The 26,350-nt window shown below is 33.7% G+C and overlaps 3 protein-coding genes across 3 annotated transcripts; 1 reads left to right on the top strand and 2 right to left on the bottom strand.

Moving 5' to 3' along the window:
• The first annotated feature begins 12,349 nt into the window (after positions 1–12,349).
• Positions 12,350–13,297, top strand: PSB28 (photosystem II reaction center PSB28 protein). Its single transcript, XM_078997038.1, has 2 exons — positions 12,350–12,507; positions 12,702–13,297. The coding sequence occupies exons 1-2, from the start codon at positions 12,435–12,437 to the stop codon at positions 13,172–13,174; spliced, it is 546 nt and encodes a 181-aa protein (XP_078853164.1). The 5' UTR covers positions 12,350–12,434; the 3' UTR covers positions 13,175–13,297.
• SDD1 (Subtilase family protein) lies at positions 13,286–15,914 on the bottom strand. The gene has a single exon (XM_078997037.1). It carries the CDS (start codon positions 15,820–15,822, stop codon positions 13,468–13,470), a length of 2,355 nt encoding a protein of 784 aa, XP_078853163.1. The 5' UTR covers positions 15,823–15,914; the 3' UTR covers positions 13,286–13,467.
• Positions 15,915–22,550: 6,636 nt separating this feature from the next.
• On the bottom strand, positions 22,551–25,214 carry MUR3 (Exostosin family protein). The gene has a single exon (XM_078997036.1). The coding sequence runs from the start codon at positions 24,723–24,725 to the stop codon at positions 22,845–22,847; it is 1,881 nt and encodes a 626-aa protein (XP_078853162.1). The 5' UTR covers positions 24,726–25,214; the 3' UTR covers positions 22,551–22,844.
• Between the last annotated feature and the right edge of the window lie 1,136 nt (positions 25,215–26,350).

Genomic DNA, 26,350 nt, shown 5'->3' with positions numbered 1-26,350 from the left:
ATGGAATAGTTGGTGTGTGATGAGAGATGGTATGAGTAAACCCTAGTGACTATGAGACGTAGTGCCTATTAGATAAACCCGGGAGACGATGTGACTTCGTGCCCGTTAAAGTGATCCTTGGTGACTATGGAGTTAGCGCATGTTAAAGTGAACCTTGGTGACTATGGAGTTAGAGCCTCTTAAAGTGAACCTTGGTGACTATGGAGTTAGCACCTGTTAAGTGAACCTTGGTGACTATGGAGTTAGCGCCTGATAGCTATGGATTTAGTACCTAATAGATAAACTTTTGCAGCAATGGACTTCGTGCCAATTCCTTAGGTAAATCCTTAGGAATGAATGAAGGAATGCTAGTCGATTCTTAGGGTAAAACCTTAAAAAATAAAGAAGATAATGAGGATGGGTAATTGGGTTGATTGTTTGATGATTGAATATAATAAATATATTATTGTGGGTTGAAAACCCTATATGCTCATCCCAAGCCTGACCCCACTCAATTTTCTTTGCATTACAGGTAATGGCACAAGAGTATAAGTTGGTGGACTTGACGAGAGATTTTGGATTATAGATCAGTAGTTATACATAACTGTTGTAAGGTCTATTTTATACTGTTTATGCTTTTGGTTTGTATCAGAACATGACATCCCGAGATTTTGTTATTTAATGAAAATACATTTATTTAAATAAATGTTTTGATAAGTTCTTATCATCTTTTGTTTTGGGAACAAATTCCGCAACTGTTTTCTTTAAAAGATTACTCTGATTTTAAAACAAAGCATAAACAAACCGGTCTTTTCCGGCCGTGAAATTGGGGATGTTACACCAAAATCCTAGTAGGTATTTGGAATATGTTCGTAATTCGAATGTTATTTGTAAAAGTTCGACCTTATATTTCTTCAGTGTTCGAAGACAAGCTAGTGTTTCTTGTTCATGTGTACTATAATTTTGCTCTGTTTGGGAAAATGTTCCCGATATATACATACATAATTTTTGCTCATATTTGTCTGTTTTTAATACTTTTGATGATATATCCATATCATTGTATGCTTTTGATGGGTAATATATGAGATGTCCCTCATTATCTAGTCCCATTAATGTTTTTCCATGTATAATTGCTTTAGGCAACCTGCCCATGTATCTTCTGATGCATCTATTTCCATAATAAAAAAAATCTCCTGTTTTTGAACTATATAATGCTGGGAGAACCTGGATTTTTTTTTGTTTTATATTTTGTACTAAAGAAGTATCTGTATCGATCCAAGACCAAGGTATTTTTTTGATATTTTATTTTTTTTTAACTCTTCTTTCATTTGTTAAATTTTTTAAAAATCCTTGTTCTGCAATATAATTTAAACACAAGAATGCTTGTATTTGTTTTCTATTTTTAAGCTTATTAGGAAACATATTCAATTTTTATTGTATATTGTTTGTTAAAGATAATTGACCATTTTCTCCAATTTTTAAACCTAAACATTCAACTGTAGTCTGTAAAAGTTTTGATTTCTTTTTTAATAAAACTAAACCTTTCTCTTTTATTCTTTGTAAAACTTTGATAACTGCATCTATATGTGTTTGTTCATTTCCATTTGTGAAAACAATTATATCATCAATGTATGCAAGTCAAATATTATCTACACCATTTAAGATTGTATCCATGAATCGTTGATATATTGTTGGTGCCTACTTTAAACAGAATATAAGGACATTTCATTCATAATGTTTCTGAGGAGGACATGAGAAAACAGTTAGTGGTTTTGTATTTTCATGTAAATGTAGTTGCCAATATCCCAATTTTGAATCGAATGTACTAAAATGTGTATTTCCTTTTAATTTTTCTAAAATATATTCTTTTCGAGGTAATTTATAAGAGTCTCCGATAGTAGCGTCATTCATTTTTTTTATAATTATTATTATTTTCTACATAGAATGTTGGTGCTGAATGAGGACTTGTACTAGATCGAATGATTCTTTTTTCTAATAATTGGATATATTCTTCTTTTTCAGTTACATCTCTTATACTATATGAAATTTTGTTTGGGACATTAATTTCATCATTAGGATTTTTTAATAATATTACTATTTCTTGATTATTTCTATTTTTTAAATGATCTAGAGGGTTTTCACTGAATACTTCTTCTAGTTGTTTTTCAGCAATTTATTTTGCTAATGTTAGTAATATTTGTAGTTGAAAACCAACTTCTTGTTTTATTATTTTTATAAGATCATAATGTTTCATAACACCTTTTATAGTGTGATTAAGATTTATATGATTGTTTGTTTGTATAAATGGTTGATATAATTTAAGGAAATTATTTCCTATTACTAAATATATTCCTAAATCATGTTGATATATTGTGGGGGTTTTAAATGGTGTTTTCTCAATTATTATGTCTATGTTTCTTCCTACAAACCAAATTTTGTGTATTGACTTGTCAGCAATTGTAATTTTGAACGTCTAATTTTCCCAATGTTTTAATATCTTTTTTCTTCCAAAACATAAAGTAGTTTCTGTATCTATATATGAGATTAATTCTTTATTTTGTATTTTAGTTGTAATAAATGTGTTATTAGGATTAATATTCGTTTTCTTTTATTCATTCATTTGTATCTGTTTCAAAACATTAAAGTCAGTTGTGTATGCATAGATTTCTATATCTGAGTCTACATCTGAATCTTCTATAGGTTCATATCTTAGATCATAAGCAATTTTAAATTGGTTTCCCGTTCCATTTTATTCCTTATTGGGCATTCAAAAGCTTTACATCCGTCTTCTTGACATATCGTTTATAATTTTTCTTTTTAGATTGGCAATAATTTGTTTTAGGTTTATATTTTTGCTTACACTGTTTCTGTTACGAAAATATTTTCGTTCACCGTGTTTGTAATATTGTTTATACGTAGGTTTATAAGTTTGTGTTTTCCAAATCTTCTTTTTATATCGTCAACGCTTAGTGTTTTACAACCATATTGATTAACTTTATAGAAAGATTTTCACAACATAAATTAATGTTTTCATCTTGCTTTGTTTTTTGTTTTAAACATTTCTTTTGCATCCATGCTTTTAGTTACTTAATTCGTGCTCCCAAAGTATCTGCTATTTTATTTTCTTTTAAATCTTCTTCAAAATCTTTTAGTACACTTTGACTTACTAATGATGGTAATTTTTTATAAAACATATCTAATGTAATATTTTTCCTAGTGGAATCTAGATTGTAGTAACGTTCAGAATATTTACATATGAAGGGATATAAATAACACATGGTACAAATTCGTAAATTAGTTGATTCTTATTGAAAGGCTTATTGGGATGCTTTATCTTCTATTTGTTTTCCTATAAATTCTTGAATAAGGAAATTTAGCACATTTTTAAATGTTTCCATAACGTCTGTAGTAGCTATCATCAACGTTTTGTTTTCATCGAGAGATGAGAGGAAACTATACACATTTCCTTGTGTTTTATGAATAATATAATTTAGAAAACCTTTTGGATGTGAATTTCATAATTCATCGGTTAATTGAATTTGAATTCCCATTTTATTACTCCATTCTTGAATTTTAGCTTCGGGATTTTGATCATAATAAATAAAAAGAATATCCGAATTTGTTAGGAACGTAAATAATTTTATTACTATTCTTAAATGATTAATTTCAATTCTTAGTTTTCCGATTTTAATTAGTTGAGATGCAATTCGGTTTAGATTTTTAGACATTAATTTGTTTACTGCTGATTCTTTTTCTTTTGAGTTTTATGTTGAACAGTTTAAATCTTTTCATAATTTTTTAAATAAATTAACTTTAAATCTTTTCATAATTTTTTAAATAAATTAACTTTATAATTGTTATCGGAATTAGTATATTTGAGTTTTATTGCTCATAATTATTATTTATTTTTCATTTTACTATGTTAAAGGTGATTTAATAGTAAGTGACTCTTCTTTGTTAGTTTTTATTTTTAGATGTTTTTCAAGTAATTTTTTATGTTGAGCTATATTAAATTTTATTGATATTAAGTTTTATTTTTCATTCTATTAAATTACATTTTCCGTTTGCAATAATACTTTCTTGATTATTAATTATATGATCGTCTCTTATTTCTAATTTTAGTGGAGTATCTAAATCACTAAAAGTACTTTTTAAAATTACTTGAATTGTTGATATATGAACATATTTGTTTTTTAATCTGGCTATTTCTTTAATATTAGATAATCGATTTTTTATTTGTTGTTTATTTATTATAGGTATAATAATATTTCATTGAGTTGATTCTATAGGTATATGTTCTTCTCTTATAAATTTTCCATAATATATAATATTTTTTTTTTTGAGAAAATGACATAAATGCCCTACAAACTTTCGAGGGTTTACCCATTTAGCTTCTAAAGTTTTTTTTCGGGCTTTATGGGTCCCTAAACTAGGATATGACCTGCTCTTTTAGTCCATGTCAACCCGTAATAGTCGGTTCAGTGACCCTTTAGGACAAAAAAAACTCACATTGTGTCCCTATAAAGCCAAAAAAAAATAAGTTCAGGAATCAATTCGTAACAAATAATGATTTAAGTGATGGTTGTGTTATAAAAAGTGGAAATATTTGATAACTTTATGAAAAATCTTATATAAATATGGCTAAATCTTTCTTTTTTCTTCCGGTTTATTCCTACCAAAACACTTTTATGTGTAAAGTTTCTAAACTTCTATTTTCATCAAATTTAGATGAATAAAATTTTAAGAAATATACAGATATAATCTTTGAGAGTATACATTTACTTTTGTTTGTATTTCAAAACCTATAAAGTAACCAATAATTTTACTCGTAATTGTAACAATGAATTCAAGTGAAAAACTACAATTATGGGATATGACTTACGCACATGGATACGAGAAGAATGAAATTTGTGAGCTTGATCCTCATTTCGTCTAGAAAATGATAATATGCATCTCTACATCGTTTGCTGACAATCAACGTGCCAATCGTGATCCATAAACCAACAGCCAATCCAACGATCATACATATCACTAGGATTTAATCAGTGCCATCAGGTTCGCCATGATCGTCATTAGCTCCCTTGGTATCATTAGTTTTTTGTCGTCCGCCTGGAAAAGGAGCCTCACAAAGTGCATGATTTCCGATAAACTAAATTCATTGAAGGTTTGAAGTTGACGTCCTATCGGGATTGTTCCTGTAAGATGGTTGTATGATACGTTCAACAAACTCGCAATTAACCCAGCCAAGCTCAAAGGAATCTTTCCATCAAGATGGTTCACATACAAATCCAAAGATTCGAGATCTCTCATTTCATCAAAAATGTTGGGAATGTTTCCTGTTAATTGATTTTTTGAAAAGGGAAGAGGAATGTGATATTCGGTGACTGGGTGTGACGATTGAGGGTGAAGACGGAAAAAAGAGCAACGATCGATTTCTTGGGAAGGTACAAAATTCAGTGTGAATCGGCTTTAGAGAAAAGAATGAATGTTTTTTGGTACGAATTGATCCCCAAACTTATTTTTTTTGGCTTTATAGGGGCACAATGTGAGTTTTTTTTTTTTTTTTGTCTAAAAGTTCATTGAACCGGCTATTACAAGTTGACATGGACTAAAAGAGTAGGTCATATCCTAGTTTAGGGACCCATAATGCCCGACAAAAACTTTAGGGGCTAAATGGGTAAACCCTAAAAAGTTTGTAGGACATTTATGTTATTTTCCCTATTTTTTCTATAAAATAAGTTTTTTAAAGTGTTATATTTCAAATTATGTTTTTCTGATAATGTAAAGTTTGTTTTTCGTATAGCATCTTTGTTAATTTTGTTTTTATTAATGAGGGCTTCGAAAGTATATCCAGATTTGTTTTCTTTATTATTAATAATTATTGGTGAATTTTTTATTTACTGAGACATATTTAATAGATTAATTTTGTTATTTGATCTTCAAGATTTTTTATTTGTTCTTGTTGTCAATTTATACTATTGTTTACTATAAGTATTGCTTTAATATTATATATGCTATTAGGTATCGATGTGTTAAAATCTGTTTCTAAAAAAGAAAGAAGATTTTTAGCTTCTTTTATTGTTTTACGGGAAAAAAAAAATTCTTATTTACTCATTTCTAGACTAGAAAAACTCATAATTCTAACTCTGATACAAAAATAAATACAATTAATCATAAATTAACTTAAATTACGGATGTGTGAAATATGTAAAATAATATAAAGAGAATGATAAATAGAATGTATAACCTGAATGTTGTGATTATAATTGATGATATGAATTTTGTGTTTTAAAAGAATAACCGGGCCACCGATGTAATACATGAATGCCATGATTCAACGGAAACAAAAATAATTAGAAAGACCGAGTAAGGGCTACCGATGTAATACATGAATGCCATGATGCAAGGGAAACAAAAATAATTAGAAAGATCGAGTAAGGGCTAAACATAAGAATTGGCAATCAACTTTGAGTTATTTTTATATTATAACATCATACTTCGTTAGTACTTGAACGACAATACTAAATCATGTAGCAAGAACTAAAAAGTCCAATGCTAAAATAAACAAACCAACGGAAGTACATTGCCACTATAATAAGTGTATAATGATAGTCAATAATAAATTTTGATAATTGTAAAAAAAAATCTTACAATTAAAATTATTTTTTTATTTAATTCTCCACTTTATAATAAAAATATTTTGGTACCAAACAATATTAGCATAAGGAGGATGCTATTTTATGTATTTTGTACTTATGTATGAATGTATATATTTTCAACACCAAATGACTCTAGTTTGCTACAATTTTCCTGACATCTCCCACCTCACATTTCCTACTGCTAATCTTCATTTTACACATGTATGACATATCCATCTCCCACCTCACATTTCCTACTGCTAATCTTCATTTTACACATGTATGACATATCGTACTTTCAACTTTTTTCTTATTATGGAAATTTATTAAAAACACTTATCCAAGAATAGTGTTTTACTTCTAAATGGTTTCCTTAAAATCATGATTTATAAACTTTTCAGTACCATAAGCTCCTACTACATTATGAAACGGGAAGAAAATTCATATTAGATTATCAATAAAATATAAACATGATGTTAGGAAATTAAAAAAAATTATAATGATAGACTTTGACAACTTGATATCTGCTGATATCATCACAACACCATCAAAAGTATATTAATATGATGACCTAGCAAGGCATTTACAGTGAAAAAAAGTTTCATCTCAGAAAATAGTTTGAAATGAAAATACTTTTCTTTCTTTCGTTCTTGTGTCGTGTCTTTCTTTCTTTGGCGAAGAAAATGTAACACATGCATATGATATAATATAACCACTTTTAACTGGAGGGGGTTAAAAACATATTTTTTTACAGATGTTTTGCTTTCTTATTCAAATTCTTTAACAAGCTCTTGTATCCCTCTATTAATCAAGTCCTTGTGCACCAGTAGTATTAAGTAGTATTGAGAGTATAATTGTCACAGTTGATAGCAAAAGTCAAGAAAGTTGCATGTATATTAAGGTTGTGTTTGGCGCACCACGGCTAGTTGATAAGCTAGCTTATTTTTCGAGCTTTTTTATGTTGTCGTGTTTGGTAAACCAAAAATTAGCTTATAATCTAGCTTTTTGAAAAGCTACTTAGACTAGCTTTTTAGGAGTTTTTTTTTAAATTTATCAAATACACTCCTTAATTAATTATAGAAACACATATTCTTACATGTCCTTTTATATAATTTTATATATTTCAGCTAGTTTTTCAGCTAGTTTTACCAAACATATTTTTTTATCAGCTAGCTTTTCAGCTATCAACTAGCTTTTTATTTAACAACTAACTTTTCAGCCATTAGCTAGCTTTTCAGCTAACAACTAACTTTTCAGCTAGTACGCCAAACATAGCCTAAGTACTCAACAATGTATAGTTTGGTTTCTTACCTTGGCATCATATAATGGTCAGTCATTTAGCTTTTCTCCATATTTCTAGGTGCTCTCAACTGTTTTTTAATAAGTTGGGTTTGGAAAGATAAGAAGTATAATTTCTTAATAAGTTCATTCTTGAAAATGTAACACTATAACTAAAGGTATAATGCTAAAATTAAAGTAGAATATCTTGATATAAGAAACTACTGAATATAGTTTTTTTTTTCAGAAAGAACCTCATCCACATCCTGTTTGTTGAGTAAAGAGACAAGATGCTAACCAGGAGAAACATTAAACATCTGTCAAAAATCCAATTCATTCAAGTTTTATTTTTGAAAAGATGGAAACAATACACTTTAAAAACTTACATGTAACAGGGTGATCAAAGGCTTCATGTTCTGCAAAGGATAAAAGTTCTTTATCGAAAAACTGATGCCGTGTTGTTACAATATCAGGTTGAGAATCTGCAGGAGAAAGTAAATAAATAATTCTTTGATCTTAGAATCTTAGAAATAAGAGGAGAGGTGATGATATAAACATGCCCCCAAAAATCAAATTTCAATCTCTAAAATCCTGTAGTAAGAAAATTACAAACATAAGTCTAGATATTTTGTAGTAATGACAATCAAAAATTGTTTCAAATATGTAAATTATACAGTATTTGTTTAACAATCAACACAACAAATTCATCTTAACTTAATTAAACAGAAACACACAACTTTACATGCGACTTCTGGTTAGAACAAAAGTGCACTTCTATTCCTAATTGAATCTCTAATAACTCAATAAGTTGTTTGATATTTTAATTTTGTTGGTGATTATTTACTTTTCTCTACATAATTTAACCCAAGAACATTTTCATCCTCAAAACAAAGCAAAAATGCTCTTTAACTTAATTAAGACATTTCATCAAACACCCAAAGTGCATTTTGGAGGAATTAGGGTTTATGTTGGAGATTTGGATACCCCTTAGATCGTGTGAACACTTTCCGAACTGATATTTTTACCTTATGTTTGGGTTGCAAGAAATTCAACCAAAGATAATCCAAGTGGACACTTACGAATCTAGGCATAGAAATCGTAAGCCAAATTGCTAGAAGGATTCTATGTTTGTTTGAAGAAAAAAAAGAACTAATGATTGCGTGCCTCTTCTCAAAGAAAAGAGTCGTTTACATAATAAACAAGATTTAGGGTTTTCCGTCATGGGTTGCTTTAGAAGCAAGTCAGGAAAATCCGGAATTTAATGAAGAAATCAATGATTTCCAAAACTGGCGATTTCGTCGGTTTTACCATAATCACCCACAAGAATTACGAAACCCAGCCAGGGGTTCTGCCCCTTGGACCTCGCTAGGGGCGTTCCCCTAGACCCCTATTAGCGATAAGATCACATAATATTCAAATATTATGATGTATAGTTTTAGATAAGATTGTCCATGTATTTTAGTGTGTATTTGTTATTCATTGTACTATATATACATCATATATACACAATCACCTTATTGAGGTGAATTAGGGTAACCCTTATATGGTATCAGCTTAAGGTTACGTTCCCTTCTCTTCATCCCTAATCATGACAGGCGGCTCCTCTTCCGATACTACTCTCTCTCTCTCTATCTATCTATCTATCTATCTCTCTCTCTCTCTCTCTCAACACACAATACTCCACATAATCACTGTAAAACTTTCCCCCTCAAATTACCTGATAGTGCGCAATCAACTCATCCCCCTTCTTGCCTACCAAAAACTCTCAGGTCACATCCTTGACACCCCTCCTGCCCTGCCAAGACAATCGTCTCCGCTGCTGCCACTCCTCCGGTTCCTAATCCGGCCTATGCCAAATGGATTGAAGATGATCAATGTGTGTTCCTTATCATTCACTCATCCTTGACAGCTGAAATAGCCATGGCGGAAACTATTGGACTCGCAACTGCATCTGAAGTATGGCAGAGACTTGAGCATTCCTATCGACATGATTCTTATGAACGTATGCAAACCCTAAGAGACTCGCTTTGGAGCCTAAAAAGGGTAACTCTTCTGTCTCTAAATGCAGCTCTAAGTTTGCCCCTTTGGAAACCCCGGACCCAGGGATGCTGCTCCTGGACCCTAACTTGTCGTCGAACCGACTTTTAATTGGATCTTATACATGCCTCACTCTGTACATACCCATACATATATTAAAGTACAAATTATGAATCTTGTTGGCTTATTTATTAATTCCAATTACATAAAATGACATGGTGACGTTAAAATCATCAATATTGCACACAAGAACAAATTACAAGACTACAACTAAACAATACCTTTTTGGAATTCAAAACTATTTACATTTATTGACATCACCAATTGTTGAACAATCATCTTCGTTTGATGGATGCTTACGGTTAGGTTACCTGTTTCAAAAAGCGAACAAAAAAGTGAGGGGAAAGAGAAAAAACCTAGAGAGGTTATAAATATTTACCACACACTTGGCCTGAAACACGTCATTATTGAAAATATACAATTAAACACACTACCTAGAGATCAAAGGGAAAGATTTGTAGTTATTTACTCTTTTTCTTGATCAATGATGACGGTGAACCAAACTGACACCGCAACCAGACGTCATACAACTACAAAGCATAAAAGTACAACCCAGTAACTCGATAAATCTAGTAAGTAACTCGATAAATCTAGTAATGAAATGAAGAGAGACAGAAGAATCTCGTCCTAATTAAATATACCTAACAAAATCAATAAAACACACAAAAAAATCAAGAACGTTACCTAAGAGACGAAGAGCGAAACACAGAGGATTCTTGAACGCGGGGAATGAAAGAAAGAAAAATGGTGGTGTCCTTAGAAGAAAAAGAGAAGAAGATGGTGTGAAAGATGTCCCCTCCAAATAAAAGCCTCTTCTTCTTCTTCAAAGAAACATGTCTCCGACATAGAACAGTGTTTGGATAGAGCAACGGGATGAAGGAATAAGAGAAGAGTGAAGAAAGGTATATTTTACGCGTCAATACATCAACTCAACCCTTTTGACTTCCCAACTCAAACGACTCTTTTATAAAACCTTTCCAAAATTAACTACTTTCTAAATTAAGATACTAACAAATAAAACATTTATATTTATGATTAACACCCTAATTTTTGACTTTTACTGTTTTAACCCAAACTTTTTATTTTTTATTATGCCATTTTACATTTTGACATAGTTTTTAGATTGTATTACAAATGTATTCCAAATTTCTTTTAGAATGTTTTTATAACTTTCTTTTTATATGAAATCATTTTTTATTTGTTTACAAATATTTTCTTTTATATGTGTTTTATGTATTTTTTTCTAAAGATATTCTTTTTTACAGACTATTTTTTAATTTGTTTTTTATACTTTACAAAAAATAATTTATGCATTCTATTTTATCAAATCGTTTCACAAAATTAATATTTTATAGAAAAATTTGCATTTTCGCTTTTATACATATATTTTAAGATTTCTTTTGTATTTGTTTAGATATTCGTTCTAAAAATCAAAAATACATCTTAATGAAAGCATTTTTATGTTATAATTAATTGTAATCCTACCGAAAGTTATGTCTTGTTTGTTATACATGCTATATTTTTCGCAACATATATTTGATCACAAGTTTTAATTTTTTTCAAACCAACTTTTTTCTCTTAACTAACATATATTTTGAAAAAAAAATAGCATTTTGATAGCATTTGAAAAAAAAAAAAAAAAGTTCTAGACATATTTTGATAGCAATTTCAAACAAAAAAGATAATATAAATAGTTTCTAATTAACTTTTTATGTATACATAAATTTTCCACCGCAAGGAACGAAAATACTACTACTAGTATTATACACATAACTTATTTACTCATGTACTCAAAAAATTTGGATTTATCATACAAAAAGGTTTTGCGACGTAGCTTGTTGTCTGTTTGTCTTTTTACTCGTTGTACTATGAGAACTAGGTTTATTTAATAATAACAATAATAATAATAATAATAATAATCATTTATTTATTTATAATGCAACACAACTCTATATCAATTTGTTTAGTTTCTATTTTTTATAAAAGAACTTGAACTTTTTGATATCTTTATTTATCCATCGTTTGTACTAATGTTTTAGGTTAGAGTGTTAGACATTATTCAAAGAAATTTGTATTTGGCGTGTATTTAAATGTATAATTTAACATATATGTTATTTTGTTTTCTCTAGATATCAACAAAAAAAATCAAAATCAAAAAGCTTATTATTGTGGTCAAATTAAGGAAAAATTTGTTAGATTTGGTATACAAGATTAAACATTATTAACGACTTTACAATATCTCAAAGTTAATTAGTATCCAAAACAAGATACAACTGTATATGCGTTACGTACACATTAACGATGCATAGCTACTCTTCACTCGACTTGATTTTCCTTTTGAAGAAGCAGTTCCCTTATCCCTTCAACTGAATGGCTACCATTTGAACACACCCACAATTGCACTACCATAAAACCACCTTTGGTTCTCTGGCATCTGCAACAATGGCGACTCTGCAAACTATGGCGTTCTCATCACCGGTCTCTCATTGTTGTCAAAAACCTCAATTTCTTCCAGGTACTTCTTACCTCCAATGGCGCTTCCATTTAGCTCACTCGTCTTTGTATATTGTAATGCGTTTAATTTTGATTAATCAACTAGGGTTAACACGAATCTGTAAATTGTAGATTTTCTCTTGTTTGTTGATGAAAAATAGTGGTAAAACTCGATTTTGTATTGTAGCTGATACATTTTCTGTTGTTTGTGCACAGGAATGATATCAGGAGTTGTTTGTCACAGTTCGCGATCTGCATTCACCGGTCAAGCATTGAGCATACCGATTTCAAGGCAAAATCCCAACAGATTGAACAACTGTCGCACATTTACACTCACTATACAGATGGTGAAACCATCAATCCAGTTCATACCAGGTAAAGATGAACAGACGATACCAGACGTAAAGCTAACGAAATCAAGGGATGGGACTAATGGTATGGCGATTTTCAAGTTTGACCAACCATCTGTGTTTGACTCATCTGGTGAAGTTGGAGATATTACTGGTTTTTTCATGATTGATGATGAAGGGACACTCCAGTCAGTTGATGTCAGTGCCAAATTCGTTAATGGAAGACCCGCAGGGATCGAAGCCAAGTACGTGATGCGGACTCCACGAGATTGGGACAGGTTCATGAGGTTCATGGAGCGTTATGCCAATGTCAATGGGTTGCAGTTCATCAAAAGCTAAAGGCAATGTATATATCCTACCTTACCCTACCCCTGTGTTTTCCTTTACTGTAATTAGGTCATCCGAAATGTGACACATTTGAGATATTATGAGTACAATCTACGGATAAAGTTTGAAATTCAATTCTTTCGAGATATTATATTATATATTATATCATTCATGGGGTTTTGAATATATTGGCATGGATGATGGAACAATACATTCCTTATATCGAATGTTGTGGATCTTTATCAAATGATAAAGAATCTAGCAATACTTTAAAATAAAATTTGCCTAGGCTAAGGCTGCTACTACTACATATGATTCTTGTTCTTGTTAGATGACCTTGTGACTAGAATAGGACTTCGGATCTTGATTTTGTCATCCTTCAAATTCATCCATGTCAACTGCCCTTGACCAAACTTCCCTCTTTTTGACCCTGATGATTTTCTTAAAATCAACCAAACTCTGTAACTCAAACTCTGATTCAAACGTGAGAATGTCAACCTCCTTGGTCTCACACGTACTTTGACTCCTTCTGGTGGAACCACTTTGATTGTGTAAACCGAGTTGGGGTCTCCCACGTTTGTCACACGTCTTTTGATCATCTTACTGTTCATCCCGGATCCAAAAACCACAGAAATGGAAGGGTAATTGAGGCTGAAACCCCTGTTCTTCTTCATCATATCATGACAACTCACGTTCCTATGAGTAATGGTGAAAATCTGTGATTTTGTATACCCGATGCCACATAAATGAACGATGTAATCATTTGGACTGATGTCATATATCAATCCAGGTTGTATAGCTCTTTCCGGATTCACATGTCCAGACCCCATAGCAAGAATCCCAGCCGGTTTGTTTCCATCCATGATAGGTTTCCCATAATGATCTGTCGTGTCGGCTGTTGTCATAAGTGCGGATTTAATGGCGGCCGGGCTCCATTTCGGATGTGCGGCCCGTATCAAAGCTGCAAGCCCGCCGACATGAGGGCATGACATAGATGTCCCCGACATCACCGTGAAGTTGACCCTTCTAGAATCTTCCGGAAGCCCCGATGGCCCTAGGTTTTGTGGCCATGCCGCTAGAATATTAACACCTGGGGCAATGATATCGGGTTTAGGTATCACGGGGTCCATGAAACTTGGACCCCGTGATGAAAACTGAGCCACCGAAGGGGCTCTGGTTTTCCCGATTTCGGTCCCACCGAATATAATCCGAGCCGTTGGTCTTTTTGTAGAGTTTATATAATTCTTCAAATGAACCGATTCTGTGAACCCGATCAATGTCGCGGGTAAAACATGGGCGTCAATGGAGTCTTCCTCCATGTTTATCTCGGTGTTGGCCAGAATCATGGCGGCACCACCAGACTCCTTCACAACTTGCCCTTTCTCCGCCCGCCCGTTGACACCCCGGTCACAAACCACCATTTTCCCGGCGACTTTATCTCTCGGAAGAGAATCTTTAAAGCAATAATTACTTCCTCTGTCTCCGCCATTTAAGTAAACAACTTCTAGAACCTTCTCGGAACCCGGGTGTAGGTTCCCGGGGTACATAGACTCACCATACAAAAACCTTCCATCGCCCATACGAACCACCGCCGGAAACCGCCGGTCAAGTGTGCTAGCACCAACGGTTGCAACCCACGGAGCCACATTGGCCACCGAGTTTGCAATGGGCCCGTTGTTCCCGGCGGCACATATGACGGAAATCTTATGCTCCATGGCCCGGAAACTTCCGATTGCAATGCTGTCATCATAAAGCGGAATCGGAAACCCACCGAGAGATAACGAAAGAATGTCAACCCCGTCTCTAATTGCCTCATCCATTGCTGCTAAAATATCCGAACTGTAACACCCGCTAAACCAACACACTTTGTATATCGCGATATGCGACCCGGGTGCCATGCCTCTCGCCTCACCCGCCCCGTTCCCGAGGACACTCGCCATCGGGACCGCGGACCCCGCTGCGGTTGACGCAGTGTGGGTCCCGTGCCCATGGGAGTCTCGGGCAGATAAATATTCGGACACTTCGTTTTCGGTTGGAGTCACTGAAGCGACCCGATGACCTTTACTGAAAAACCTCGCCCCAATTAGTTTTTTGTTGCAATTGGAAGTGTTAAAGCTGTCTCCAGGTTGGCAAAGGCCTCGCCATTTGGTGGGGACAGGTGGCATTCCTTGGTCGTTGAAGCTCGGGCTTTCGGGCCATACCCCGGTGTCGAGTACCCCGATGATGGACCCGCGTCCAAACCCGGATTTGACCCAAGCACCGGTTTTTATCGTTGGGCTTAGGCCCAGGAACTTGTAGGAGTAGGTGGTGTGGAGTTTGTGGACTCGGTCGGGTCGAATTGCGATAACGTGGTGGAGTTTTTGCATGGAGTGCAGCTCAGAGTCTGAGAGCTGGGCTGCAAAACCGTCCATGGCGGATCGATATGAGTATAAGAGACGGGAGGAAGGAGGGTCATTGATGATTTTTTGGAGAAAGGAGAGGTGGAAATGGAGTTTGGATTTGAAAAGAGAGGGTGATAATGACATGGCTTGTGGGTGGAGTTGGATGATGTAGGTTTTGAGGGGTTGGTGATCAGGGGAGGAGGTGGTTTGGGTGGAAAAGATGGAGGATAGTAATAGAATGGAATAATAGAAAAGGAAGGTGGTTTTGAATGTTGCCATTGAAGAAGGTGTGGAATGTGTAGAAAAGAAAATGGTGGATTTGGGGGGTATTTATCATTTATGTTATGTGTTGGACTAGGAGGAATAGAATGGAATTGAAACTGAAGAAGAGAATTCAAATGTTTGAAGGCTCTGAGAAAGAAAGATAAAACTCGTGAAAATTAAGAGCTCTTCATCACGAGGATCTTTTGTTGCATGGAGAGAGAGAGAGAGAGAGAGAGAGAGAGAGAGAGAGAGAGAGAGAGAGAGAGAGAGTGGGGGTGTCTTGCAGGAGCTTGGTTTTCACGAGATTTTTTTTGGTTTACTTAATACTTAATACTTAATACTTAATTACCCGACCCTTAGAACCAAAATTTGGGTAAGGATTAAGGTTATTTTGGTGATTTAGCATGTATCTTTAACATAAAAGGATATGCAATAAGTGTAGTAGGCTAGTAGGGTTTAAGGAAGGATGTTTGTTTGGTTAGTGGTGAGAGACATATGTGTAGTACAGTAGTTATTAATGAGGAAAATGGCTCCATCATATTTATTGTTGTACATTTATTTCTCGTCAGGCTCCCTCCAGAGTATTTTTTTCCTAAAAAAGTAGAATTGGCCAGAATTGGGCTAGTAAGTTACGACTACGAGTGGTTCTGGCTGGGTTCAGACTTCAGATTCAGAAAAACGATAAATTAAACCAGCATCAATTCTTTTCTTTAGTTTTTTCATATAAAAAAAAAAGAAACTGTTTTTGGTTTTTGGACTTTTAAATGAAATGTTAGAAGCAATTATATGTGTTATTTTCTTCTTTTTGTATTTGTTTTTCGGCTTTTGCTAAGGGGTGAAATATTTTGTATCTCATCAGCATTGTCTTCAATAGTCTTTTTCAAGCAAATGCACATTTTTGGGCATATGGAGGAGAGTTTTGTTCTTCTGTGAGATATTACCCTACCACGTTTCTTGCATCGAGCTTTATTTGGACTATAAAGTGAAAAGTGTGGCAAAGCACGTTTTTGAGTTTTGAGAGATTAAACAAACAAAACTCTACAAAGTGAGAAGTGTGACGTACATAAGGTTTAAGTTTAACTATGAAATTTTTATCCAATAATTGTTGAACGATTAGGAAAAAAAAAAAAAAAGTATAATACCAATTTGATTTTAAGGTCCAAAAAATACTTGGCACACTTGTTATGATATTCCTTCTACTGTTTATATGGTTTGTAAAAAAAATGTAATACAAAACTTTGTGGTTTGATACTATAATTAATCATTTATCAAGTATGATGACATATTTTAAGAATTATAGAAGTTAGGGTGTATCTCTCTTATCGACTATTTTTGTAGTATAGCATCTATAGATATATGTTTGCTAAAAATTAAGTTGCTAACCAATTACTTTATATTATTAATGTCATAAGAAAATATTATATGGATTGGCCATTTTACTTCAGGAAGACATTAAATCATGTTGATCTGATATTATTATTATTATTATTATTATTATTAAACCTTGGCTAGTGGTTACAAACTAGTATCATAAAATTAAAAGAAATCATCAAAGGTCCGGATTAAAACCCAGGATATTTAATCTAAAAGGCAAAATCTCTACCAAATGGATTAATCTCACATTAAATAAATATTTATCTTTCACAAATTAGTCAATTTATATTGTAACTAACTTATTGTTTTTATTATACATGATTGTTGACAGTTTGATCATGGATATTTTAATGAAGTGTTAATCTGATATATATTTGAGCCGGTCTATTCATGTTTGGTCTAGCCTAATGGTTGATGCACACTCTCATTTTGGGTTTGATTACTATCAAAACACACACACACACACACACACATATATATATATATATATATATATATATATATATATATATATATATATATATATATATATATATATATATATATATATATATATATATATATATATATATATATATATATATATATATATATAATGAAGACTCCAATAAAGACACGAGATATGATGATACGAACCCATACCAGGAGGATGTAGGCCCACAAACTACCAAACCATCAGGTGACTATGCAAGGCCCAAAAGGAGCACTCGAAGGCCTGCAAGGTTCAGAGAATAACAAAGAGCACATGGGCAGGAGAAATCTCTTAGTTGAATTAGTCGATCCTTGATTTTAGAGTCACTTGCATGAGTCAGCAGCATGTTTATTTTCCACAATGTCCATGACCAGTTTATCCCTAGTTTCCCGTAGTTGCATGCATATTTAAATTGTTTGTAAGTGTCGTTCTTGGTACTTGAGTGAAAAACACCAGAAAATTGTTTCATTCTCTTGTCTTCTTTGGGAGATTTCCCTTCTCCAGTGAGCTTGTATCATATTAGTATTAGGATCTCATGGATTGAACATTATTCTCAATCAAAACGTTCAAAAGTTCAAACATCCCAAGATGGGGGTGGCGGTGGTGTTGGTGTTGGTGATGAGGTGGCGGTGATGGTGATGGCGGCGGCGGTGGTGCTGGTGTTGGTGATGAGGTAGTGGTGGTGGTGATGGTGATGGTAGGTCGGTGATTATGGTAGTGGTGTTGGGTGGGAGTGTGCGTGTGTGTATGTATGGATGTGTGTTTGTGGGGTAGGGTGGGTATGTGTGTGCATGTGTGTGTGTTTGTCGGGGTTAGAGGTGGGTGTGTGTTTGTGGGGGTGGGTAGGTGGGTGGTTGGGTGTGTGTGTGTGTGTGTGTGGAGGGGGGGGGTGGTGTTGAGGGTGTGTTTGTATGGGTGTTTATGGGGGTGGAATGTATGGGTGGGGGTGTTTTTGTAGGGATGTGGGTAGGCTTGGGAGTGGTAGGTAGGGTTGTGGTGGGTTGGGGGTGTTAAGGTGGGGTAGGTAGAGGTGGGTGGGGTGGGAATAGATGTGTTTATATTGTAGAAAATTTTTGAAATTAGAAAAAATGTGGAAAACAATGATTATCTGTTTTTCAAAAATTTCCAACTTTGTAATTTTAGAAAAAAAAATCATTTCCCGTGAAAATTTTAGAAAAATAAACAAACTAAAAGCGTTTTCAAAATTTTCATTTTTCTTGGAAATTTTTACGAAAAACAGCTTATTCTTCCGCAACTAAACGCAACCTAAGTGATTTATAACATTCTAACTTCCTTTTTATCTTAAGCGTAGAGACGAAATTCATAATTATGAATGATATATATATTTAAGACTATGGCATACGAGTCACTCACAATATGTATTATTCATCATTATACCTTTTATGAGCTTAAGTTTATTAATAAGCATGTGCTTTTTGATACTAACATGTTTTTGTCATGATTCAACACAAATAACCCCATGCTTATCAAACCATTCTGATGAATTGGTTTATCAAATTAAAATATTAGATATGTATAGAGTTGTAAACGAATTGAACGAACACGAACACGTGTTTGTTAATGTTTGTTTGTTTAAGTTAGCCGAACAAATAAACGAACACGAACGGATAAACGACCGAGTTGTCTTTTTTTCATGTTCGTTCGTTTAACAAATTAAATTGTTCATGTTCGTGAACATGCTAAACGAGCATAAACAACGGAGATAAACAAACATAATTGAACATATGGTAAATTACATGAATGGTCCTTATGGTTTGGGGTAATCTGTGTGGTTGGTCCCTAGATAGAATTTTTAACTCGTACCATCCATAATTTCATATTATATGTTTTTATCACACGTTTTGTCCCTATTAAACATAAAAGATAATTTTACCCTTTCAATTTAATATTCAGATTTTTACTTTTAATTTTTTATTTAGAAAAGGTATTTGTTAAAACAATTCATATTGGGAATATGCACCTTGCATCTCATATCCTCACCTCCTCACTATCGAGTTTGCCTCCCTGACCCTCCTTACCGACGACTTAAACTCCTCCCTCTCATATCTTCACTGGCAAGCTGCCTCTGATTCCTCTCACTTTATCGGTGATGGAACCCCAAAATAACCCCTTTGTGACCTAAATATCAATGCAAGCCTGCGATTCACCACAATATTGTTGCCCGCCTGCCCCATCGTCAACGTCAAGCAGCATCCACCAACCACTATTGTCCAAAAATCGTCCATCGACCTCTCTCTACTCCGTCGATGTACTCTGCCCCTCTCTATTTCGCTAGTAAACAAACATCGATGGTTAATTTGCAATAATCGAGTATTAATTACTGGTTATTCGATAATCTTGCTATTGACAAATTGATTGTCAATGTTTATGTACTGATTTGGTTTCAGGTTCTGTGGATGGCCTGAGATAAGTTCCCTTTAGTTGCAAAATCAGCTTTGCATATGTTTTATCTTCGGTTTAAAATGAAGCTTTGGTGTCGTATCTGGTTTTTAGAGATCACATATTCTTGATTGCCAAAAACGACTTCAGCAAGTATGCAATATGGAGAATTTGGAGTAAAAGTAATGAATTTCTAGGTGAGTTTTTGCAAACTAGAATTTGGTGGTGGGTGGAGCAAATACTATCGAATCAGGAATTTGGTAGATGATAATATGGTTTATAGGGTTGCGAATTAGGGTTTTGTATGTGGAAATTAGAAATCGGAAAGGGGTTGTATATGAATCGGGAATCAGAATCATTGTTTAGCTTTATATGGTATCTAAATATTGTTTTGTTGGTTTTGCTAACAAGAACTGATGTATGACAGCTAAATAGGAGCTTGTGGGTGTTTGCTCGAGTGATTACAAGATACAAGGGCAAAAACTTTTGATGTCAATGAAAGAAAAACACAAATTTCTGGTTTCAATTTTTTTCAGAGACGGTCGCTATAAGTTGGGTAGTAGCGGTGGAGGAGACCGGTAGTGGTGGTAGTAGAGGATACCGAAAGCGGTGACTGTGTTGCAGGTGCCGGCGATGACCAGGTGGAGTGACTATTGAGATGGTGGGATGGGGTTCTTATTTTATTAATGTTTTTTAAATATAATTTAATAATAAAATCTAATTAAAAATATCAAGAAGGGTAATGTGGTCATTTCAAGTCAAAAAAGGACTAAATTTGAAACAAAAACAAATTGTAGGGATGACCCGAGTTAAAAATTCTTTCTAGGGACCAACCACGCAGATTACCCCAAACATATAATATAGTAATGTAATCAAAGACAATTGAACATGTATGAACATAAAATGAATTTAAATAAACGAATAATATAAACGAACGTTGACAAACATAATTCAAAGAATGAGATCATTGTTCATGTTCGTTCGTTTAACTAAATGAACGAGAACTTGTGTTCATGTTCGTTCATTTATTAAATAAACGAACTTTCTGCCTTACGGTTCACGAACAATTCATCGGACGTTTGGTTCATTTATAGTCCCTAAATATGTATGGTAAGCATGCAAGTTTTAAATGATATCATTAGTTTTGAGTTCCTTCTAAAATCACAAATTTTGTTTGCCCATTGAATTGAAAAGGACAAACATTTATATATTATGGTGCATCCTTTCTCTTGATGATACTATGTTTATAGTAGAGGTTGACAAGAAACATATAAAGGCATTCTTTGTCTTTGTAAGGCATGTAATTATAAATATCAATTAACAAAATATGATGAAGACATTTAGTAAAAGGGAAATCATCTAAGACGATCATGCTTATTCGTTTTTCAATGTTGATCTTGATATATCATTTGTAATTTTATATCTGAAAGTCAAAAAAATATATATAAAAAATTAGTTGACTTTTATTAAGTTTTGTTGTTGAAGAAGTATATATAAAAAAATAATGGATTTTTATTATGTTTCATGAGACACTTTCATCTTCGAACAACCTTTATGTTTGAAAGGACCCTGTCTAAAACCACCACCAACCAAGAATATTGCAACCCCGAGCAAGATTATCCATATAGCAACATCTACAATTTTTGAAAATTCCGTATAGATATGTTGTTTGGATGATATGCTTTTTATTTTCCAAATTATGTAATGAACTTTTATAAGTTAATATCTAAGTTTTTATATTAAGGAAATATTGAACTTTTATAAGTTAATGTTACGAGATAAAACCTCCCAAAAAGACCATGTGGAGAAAAAACCCGAAATCAAACCAAAGAAACCTAAATCTGATCCAAAAAATGCAAATACAAATGCAAAAAGCGGAACCAAACTGATGTAGACCAAATCCAGACCAAAAAAGATCGCCCAATATTGGGCTGGTCTGTTCAACTCTACAAAACAATGGGGCCTGAACAATAAAGTGGTTGTGGAGGATAACATGGTAAGCACTCCCCAAGTTCAAATCCCCCATTCCCCCTAATCACCACTTCTGAATTGGAATTTTATGTTTTTTATTCAACAAATATCAATGAGTGGTGCTAAACACGTTTACAACCTGGAGACCGGAGATTCCCTCAACATAGTCAAAAACCTCCCTTCCTCAATCTCCCAAAAACTGCCATGTGTACAATTAATTGCATACACCAATACCAATATACTGGTGCTAAACACGTTTACAGCCTGGAGATGACCTTTCTACTTTCTTCCCTACAACATACATACACTAGTCTGTCTAAAACCTCAACCTCCCCAAAACTGCCATGTGTACAATTGACTGACTTTTATATATGGATGGTGAGTTTAACCTTTCAACACCTTTTCTCTTTACGACATATGGATACAACATCTATACTACTAAAATAAAATAAATAAAAATATAAATTAGAAGGTCGTAAATATCTAAATACACTTTAGGTAGACTTGGGCATACTAGATAAAGATAAACAGAGGTAAACTTGGGCATTCTTGTTTAAATGGTATTGAAAAAGAAACAATAATTCATGCAATACCATGTTGTATGTGTATATATTATCATTACAAAGAATCACAAACCTGATAAAATGACAAACTATATATTAGTAGCAAAATTATAGTTTATCCTGCTTCAACAACTGAACGAATAGACAATAGATTAGATTGTAACCTCTAATATGACATGTATAAACGACATTTAACCAAACATAACTCTCCTCCAATCCATTACATCTCTATGCTTCTGAACAAAGTTGTTCATGACTCATGAGTGATCTCTTTGCTCGTTTTTCCAAGAATTCTTTGCTACTTCAGCTGAAGACCCGTCTGAATCGGTGTTTCCATCATTCGGTTTTGGTTTAGAGAAAAAGGGATCCCATTCATGAACACCCACATACTCACCTTCATCTAGCAATGCATACTTCCAACTAAGTTCTTCAATGAAATCATCATCAGTGCGCCCATCAATCATATCTTTCCTCAATCGTGTCACCTTGTTGATAATCGCTTGAACAGATACATCAAAAGCATCTTTATGAGACTCTAGCTTTGAACGTGGGTCTGCGTATATCAGCCTTGGGATCAAGTTTATGACCTCTTCTCTCATCATCTTGACCTGGTCAACAGGGATTTGACCCAGTCGTTCCTCTAAACTGATATTCTTCTTACGAAGATCATCCTCAGGGATGAAAACCGAATACTTTGTGTAATTTTTGGGAAGATGCCAAGTGTACTGTGTGTATGCAGAACCAGGATGAAAGAAAACAGGAATACAACCAGCCAACATGGAGTCAAAAGCTGATCTTCTTGTGTAAGAATCGCCTTGAGGTTGCAGACAAAAAACCGAGCTCTGAAACATCTGCATTATACTACTAGGGGAATGGCATTTGCTCTCTCCAAGATCACATTCTAAAAGCTTCCCAACATTTGAATTCTTGCACTGATCGATAATCTGACCTCTAATGGATTTAGGATTATCAGGGCGTGGTGCACCAGCAAAACAGAAGAGCCATTTCCTATCCAGATTCATCATCCGATCCTGCCATGCAAACACTTCAGAATCCTTTGATGGATGAAAGTAGGTGGGATAAGGAATTGCAAAATCATTCGCATTCCATGGACTTGATTCTACCACAAGCATTGACATGTTTTTAGCAGCTGGTAAAAACAAAAGCTTATTCCCCCAATCGGTTTCTTCTTCACTTAATCTCCTGAAATCCCATGTGATCCGACCCGCAACAAGAAAATGATCTTTTCCACCCATTATGCTCCACTCAGGTCTCTTCTGTAACCAATCGACAAGATCAAGAGAAGCAGCATCTCTGGTTGATATATTGTATCCCCAAAGATATCTTGCAATATCAAAACCTGCATAGAAAGGCACAAAGATGGCAGCAGCAAGGGATGAATCTTTAGTCAAGCACTCGTACTGTTTCATCCTGTTACTGAAAATAACATCCACTGCAAACTGATTTGTGGCATACCATCCGTTATCTGAAAACACCCCTTCAGTGTTCTCTAATGGAGGTCCAAGTCCAGCATTCGTAGTGAACTTACACATGTTGGTCCATTTGCTAAGACTTCTACACTGCTTAAGCATATCCTCATTGAATCTTGGAGGAAGATCATGAACATATACATATCTCCCACCACATGGATCACTTTTGTTTTCCGTGGTTTTCAATGCCTTCACAAAAGGGAAAACTTTCGGCTTGTTAAGATCATCGTTTTTCTGTTCAGTTACAGGGTCTGGTTGGGTGATTTTAGGCTGAGGTGTATCGGAATGAAAAACTTCTGGCTTATCAAGATCATCAGTTTTTGGTTCAATTACAGGCTCTGGTTTGGGTGTTTTCAGTTGAGCTACAACCAAATCTCTACTCTCAGATTTATCATAATTCTCTACATGGTCGATATCAACCTCCGGAATTGGACGACTAACGGGGATAGGTTCAAGAGTCCTAGACTCAGATGAAATGGGATTAACTTGAAAAGATCTACCACCAATAATAACAAAATGGAAGTACAATAAGAAACCCCAAAAGAAGGCACAGAGTAACCCTAATACACAGAGACGAGACTGTTGGGACTTATTAGTCCCCTTTTCCATATGATCCGTTGAAGGAGTCACCGGTGAACGGCGTCTCATTAGGTTTCAAATCAACAAAATCATAAACACATACATAACAATAAAAAACAATCAATGAATCAAGAGAATGAATCTAAAACAAAGTGAAAGAAAAAAAAAAAGGAAAACTAAACCTGACAAAACGAAAATCGAAGCACAGAATGAAACCAGAGTAAGATCAGATTAGCAACATTGCTATAATTGACGGAAAATTTTTCAAGTGAATGCAGTTCGCTCTTGATTGAAATCAACAAGTCAATGACAGCAGATCGAGGTCATGAAAACAGAATCAAACACGAAGTGATTGATGATACTTACTTGAGGATCCAATTATAGAGAGAGAAATATAAATCTATTGAGAAAGAGAGAAAGAGAAGATTCAAGTGTAGGTGATGATGACCGACGAGGGATTTGCATATTAATATATGCACTTTGGTTTTACTGCATCAATTGCGTGCAGTCAGTCCAAGAAGAACCGGAGGAGCGTAAGTTATCATCGTAGGCGTAAGTTAGGGTGAGGCTGTGCAAAAGTCCAAAGAAGAAGAACCTGAGAGGCGTAGGTTAGTATAATGGTATAAGTTAGCGTGACGGGTGCTTCATGCCTATTTCCCCGCATAGTGTCGGTTACCGTAAAATATAAGTTAGAAACGTAATACTAATATATTTTAGATTATATCACCTAGCATCTCTCAATCATTGTAATATACTAAAAAATATATATTTGTCATTTTATATAGAATAAAATAACATTGTAAACTAGTTCTATTAATAATGATTTTTGTGTAATAAAACTCTATATCTTGTCCGAATGATTGTAAAATTAAAATGACGTTTACCTTAAAAAATTGATAGAATACAATATTCATATAAACGAAAATACTTGTCTTTTGAAACAAAAATTACATTATGCTTGCATTCGTTATTATTAAACATGGGATAACTTTTTGATAACTTTGTAGTAGTTTGTTTATTAATACAGTATATTGGATTATTGGTCATACTAAGATATTATAATTTTGTTTTTTTGATGATGGTAATGAGATTTAAAAAATAAGGCTAAATGCATAAACCAATAACTAATTTTAGGTAATATATTTTCGTGAATAATATCATGTTAGTTTTGTGCATGCCATTTCCAGATGGTGGATAACATGGACGACTGTCCTAGGCATATTGTTCATAGGAGCCCAAAACTTTTAGTCCATATTATACACTCATATTATTATTTGATTAATCTTCTTCATTTAAGAAATTAGCTTCCTAAACCCAAATAATTGTATATTGTACTGTATGATATCAATTTTGATGTTTGGGAGAATTGGATCATAAACACGGAAATTAAGAACAGGAGAAGGAATGTATAACACCAAAACTTAGAAGTTGAAAAAACAAAAGAGGCAGGAGCTACTATCAAAATGGGAAATCAAAACGTCTCCTTGTCACACTATGGAAGAATAGTGCATCCTTTTGAAGATCGTTCGTCCATAAGATCATAACGGAATTAAATGAATGTTTTTTTATAGTTGAATCATGATCCAAATTCTCACATCTCAGCTTCAATTAGGTGAGAGGGATTCGATCTTGTGAATTTTGTTTGTTTTACCTCACAAATTTGATTACATTTTCCAAGTTTGTTTATGTAATTT

This window comes from Lactuca saligna, chromosome 5, assembly GCF_052625555.1.
Source record: "Lactuca saligna cultivar CGN05327 chromosome 5, ASM5262555v1, whole genome shotgun sequence".
NCBI classification, from domain to species: Eukaryota; Viridiplantae; Streptophyta; class Magnoliopsida; order Asterales; family Asteraceae; genus Lactuca; species Lactuca saligna.
The sequence above is the reverse complement of the archived record's forward strand: the minus strand, read 5'-3'. Positions and strand labels throughout refer to the sequence as shown.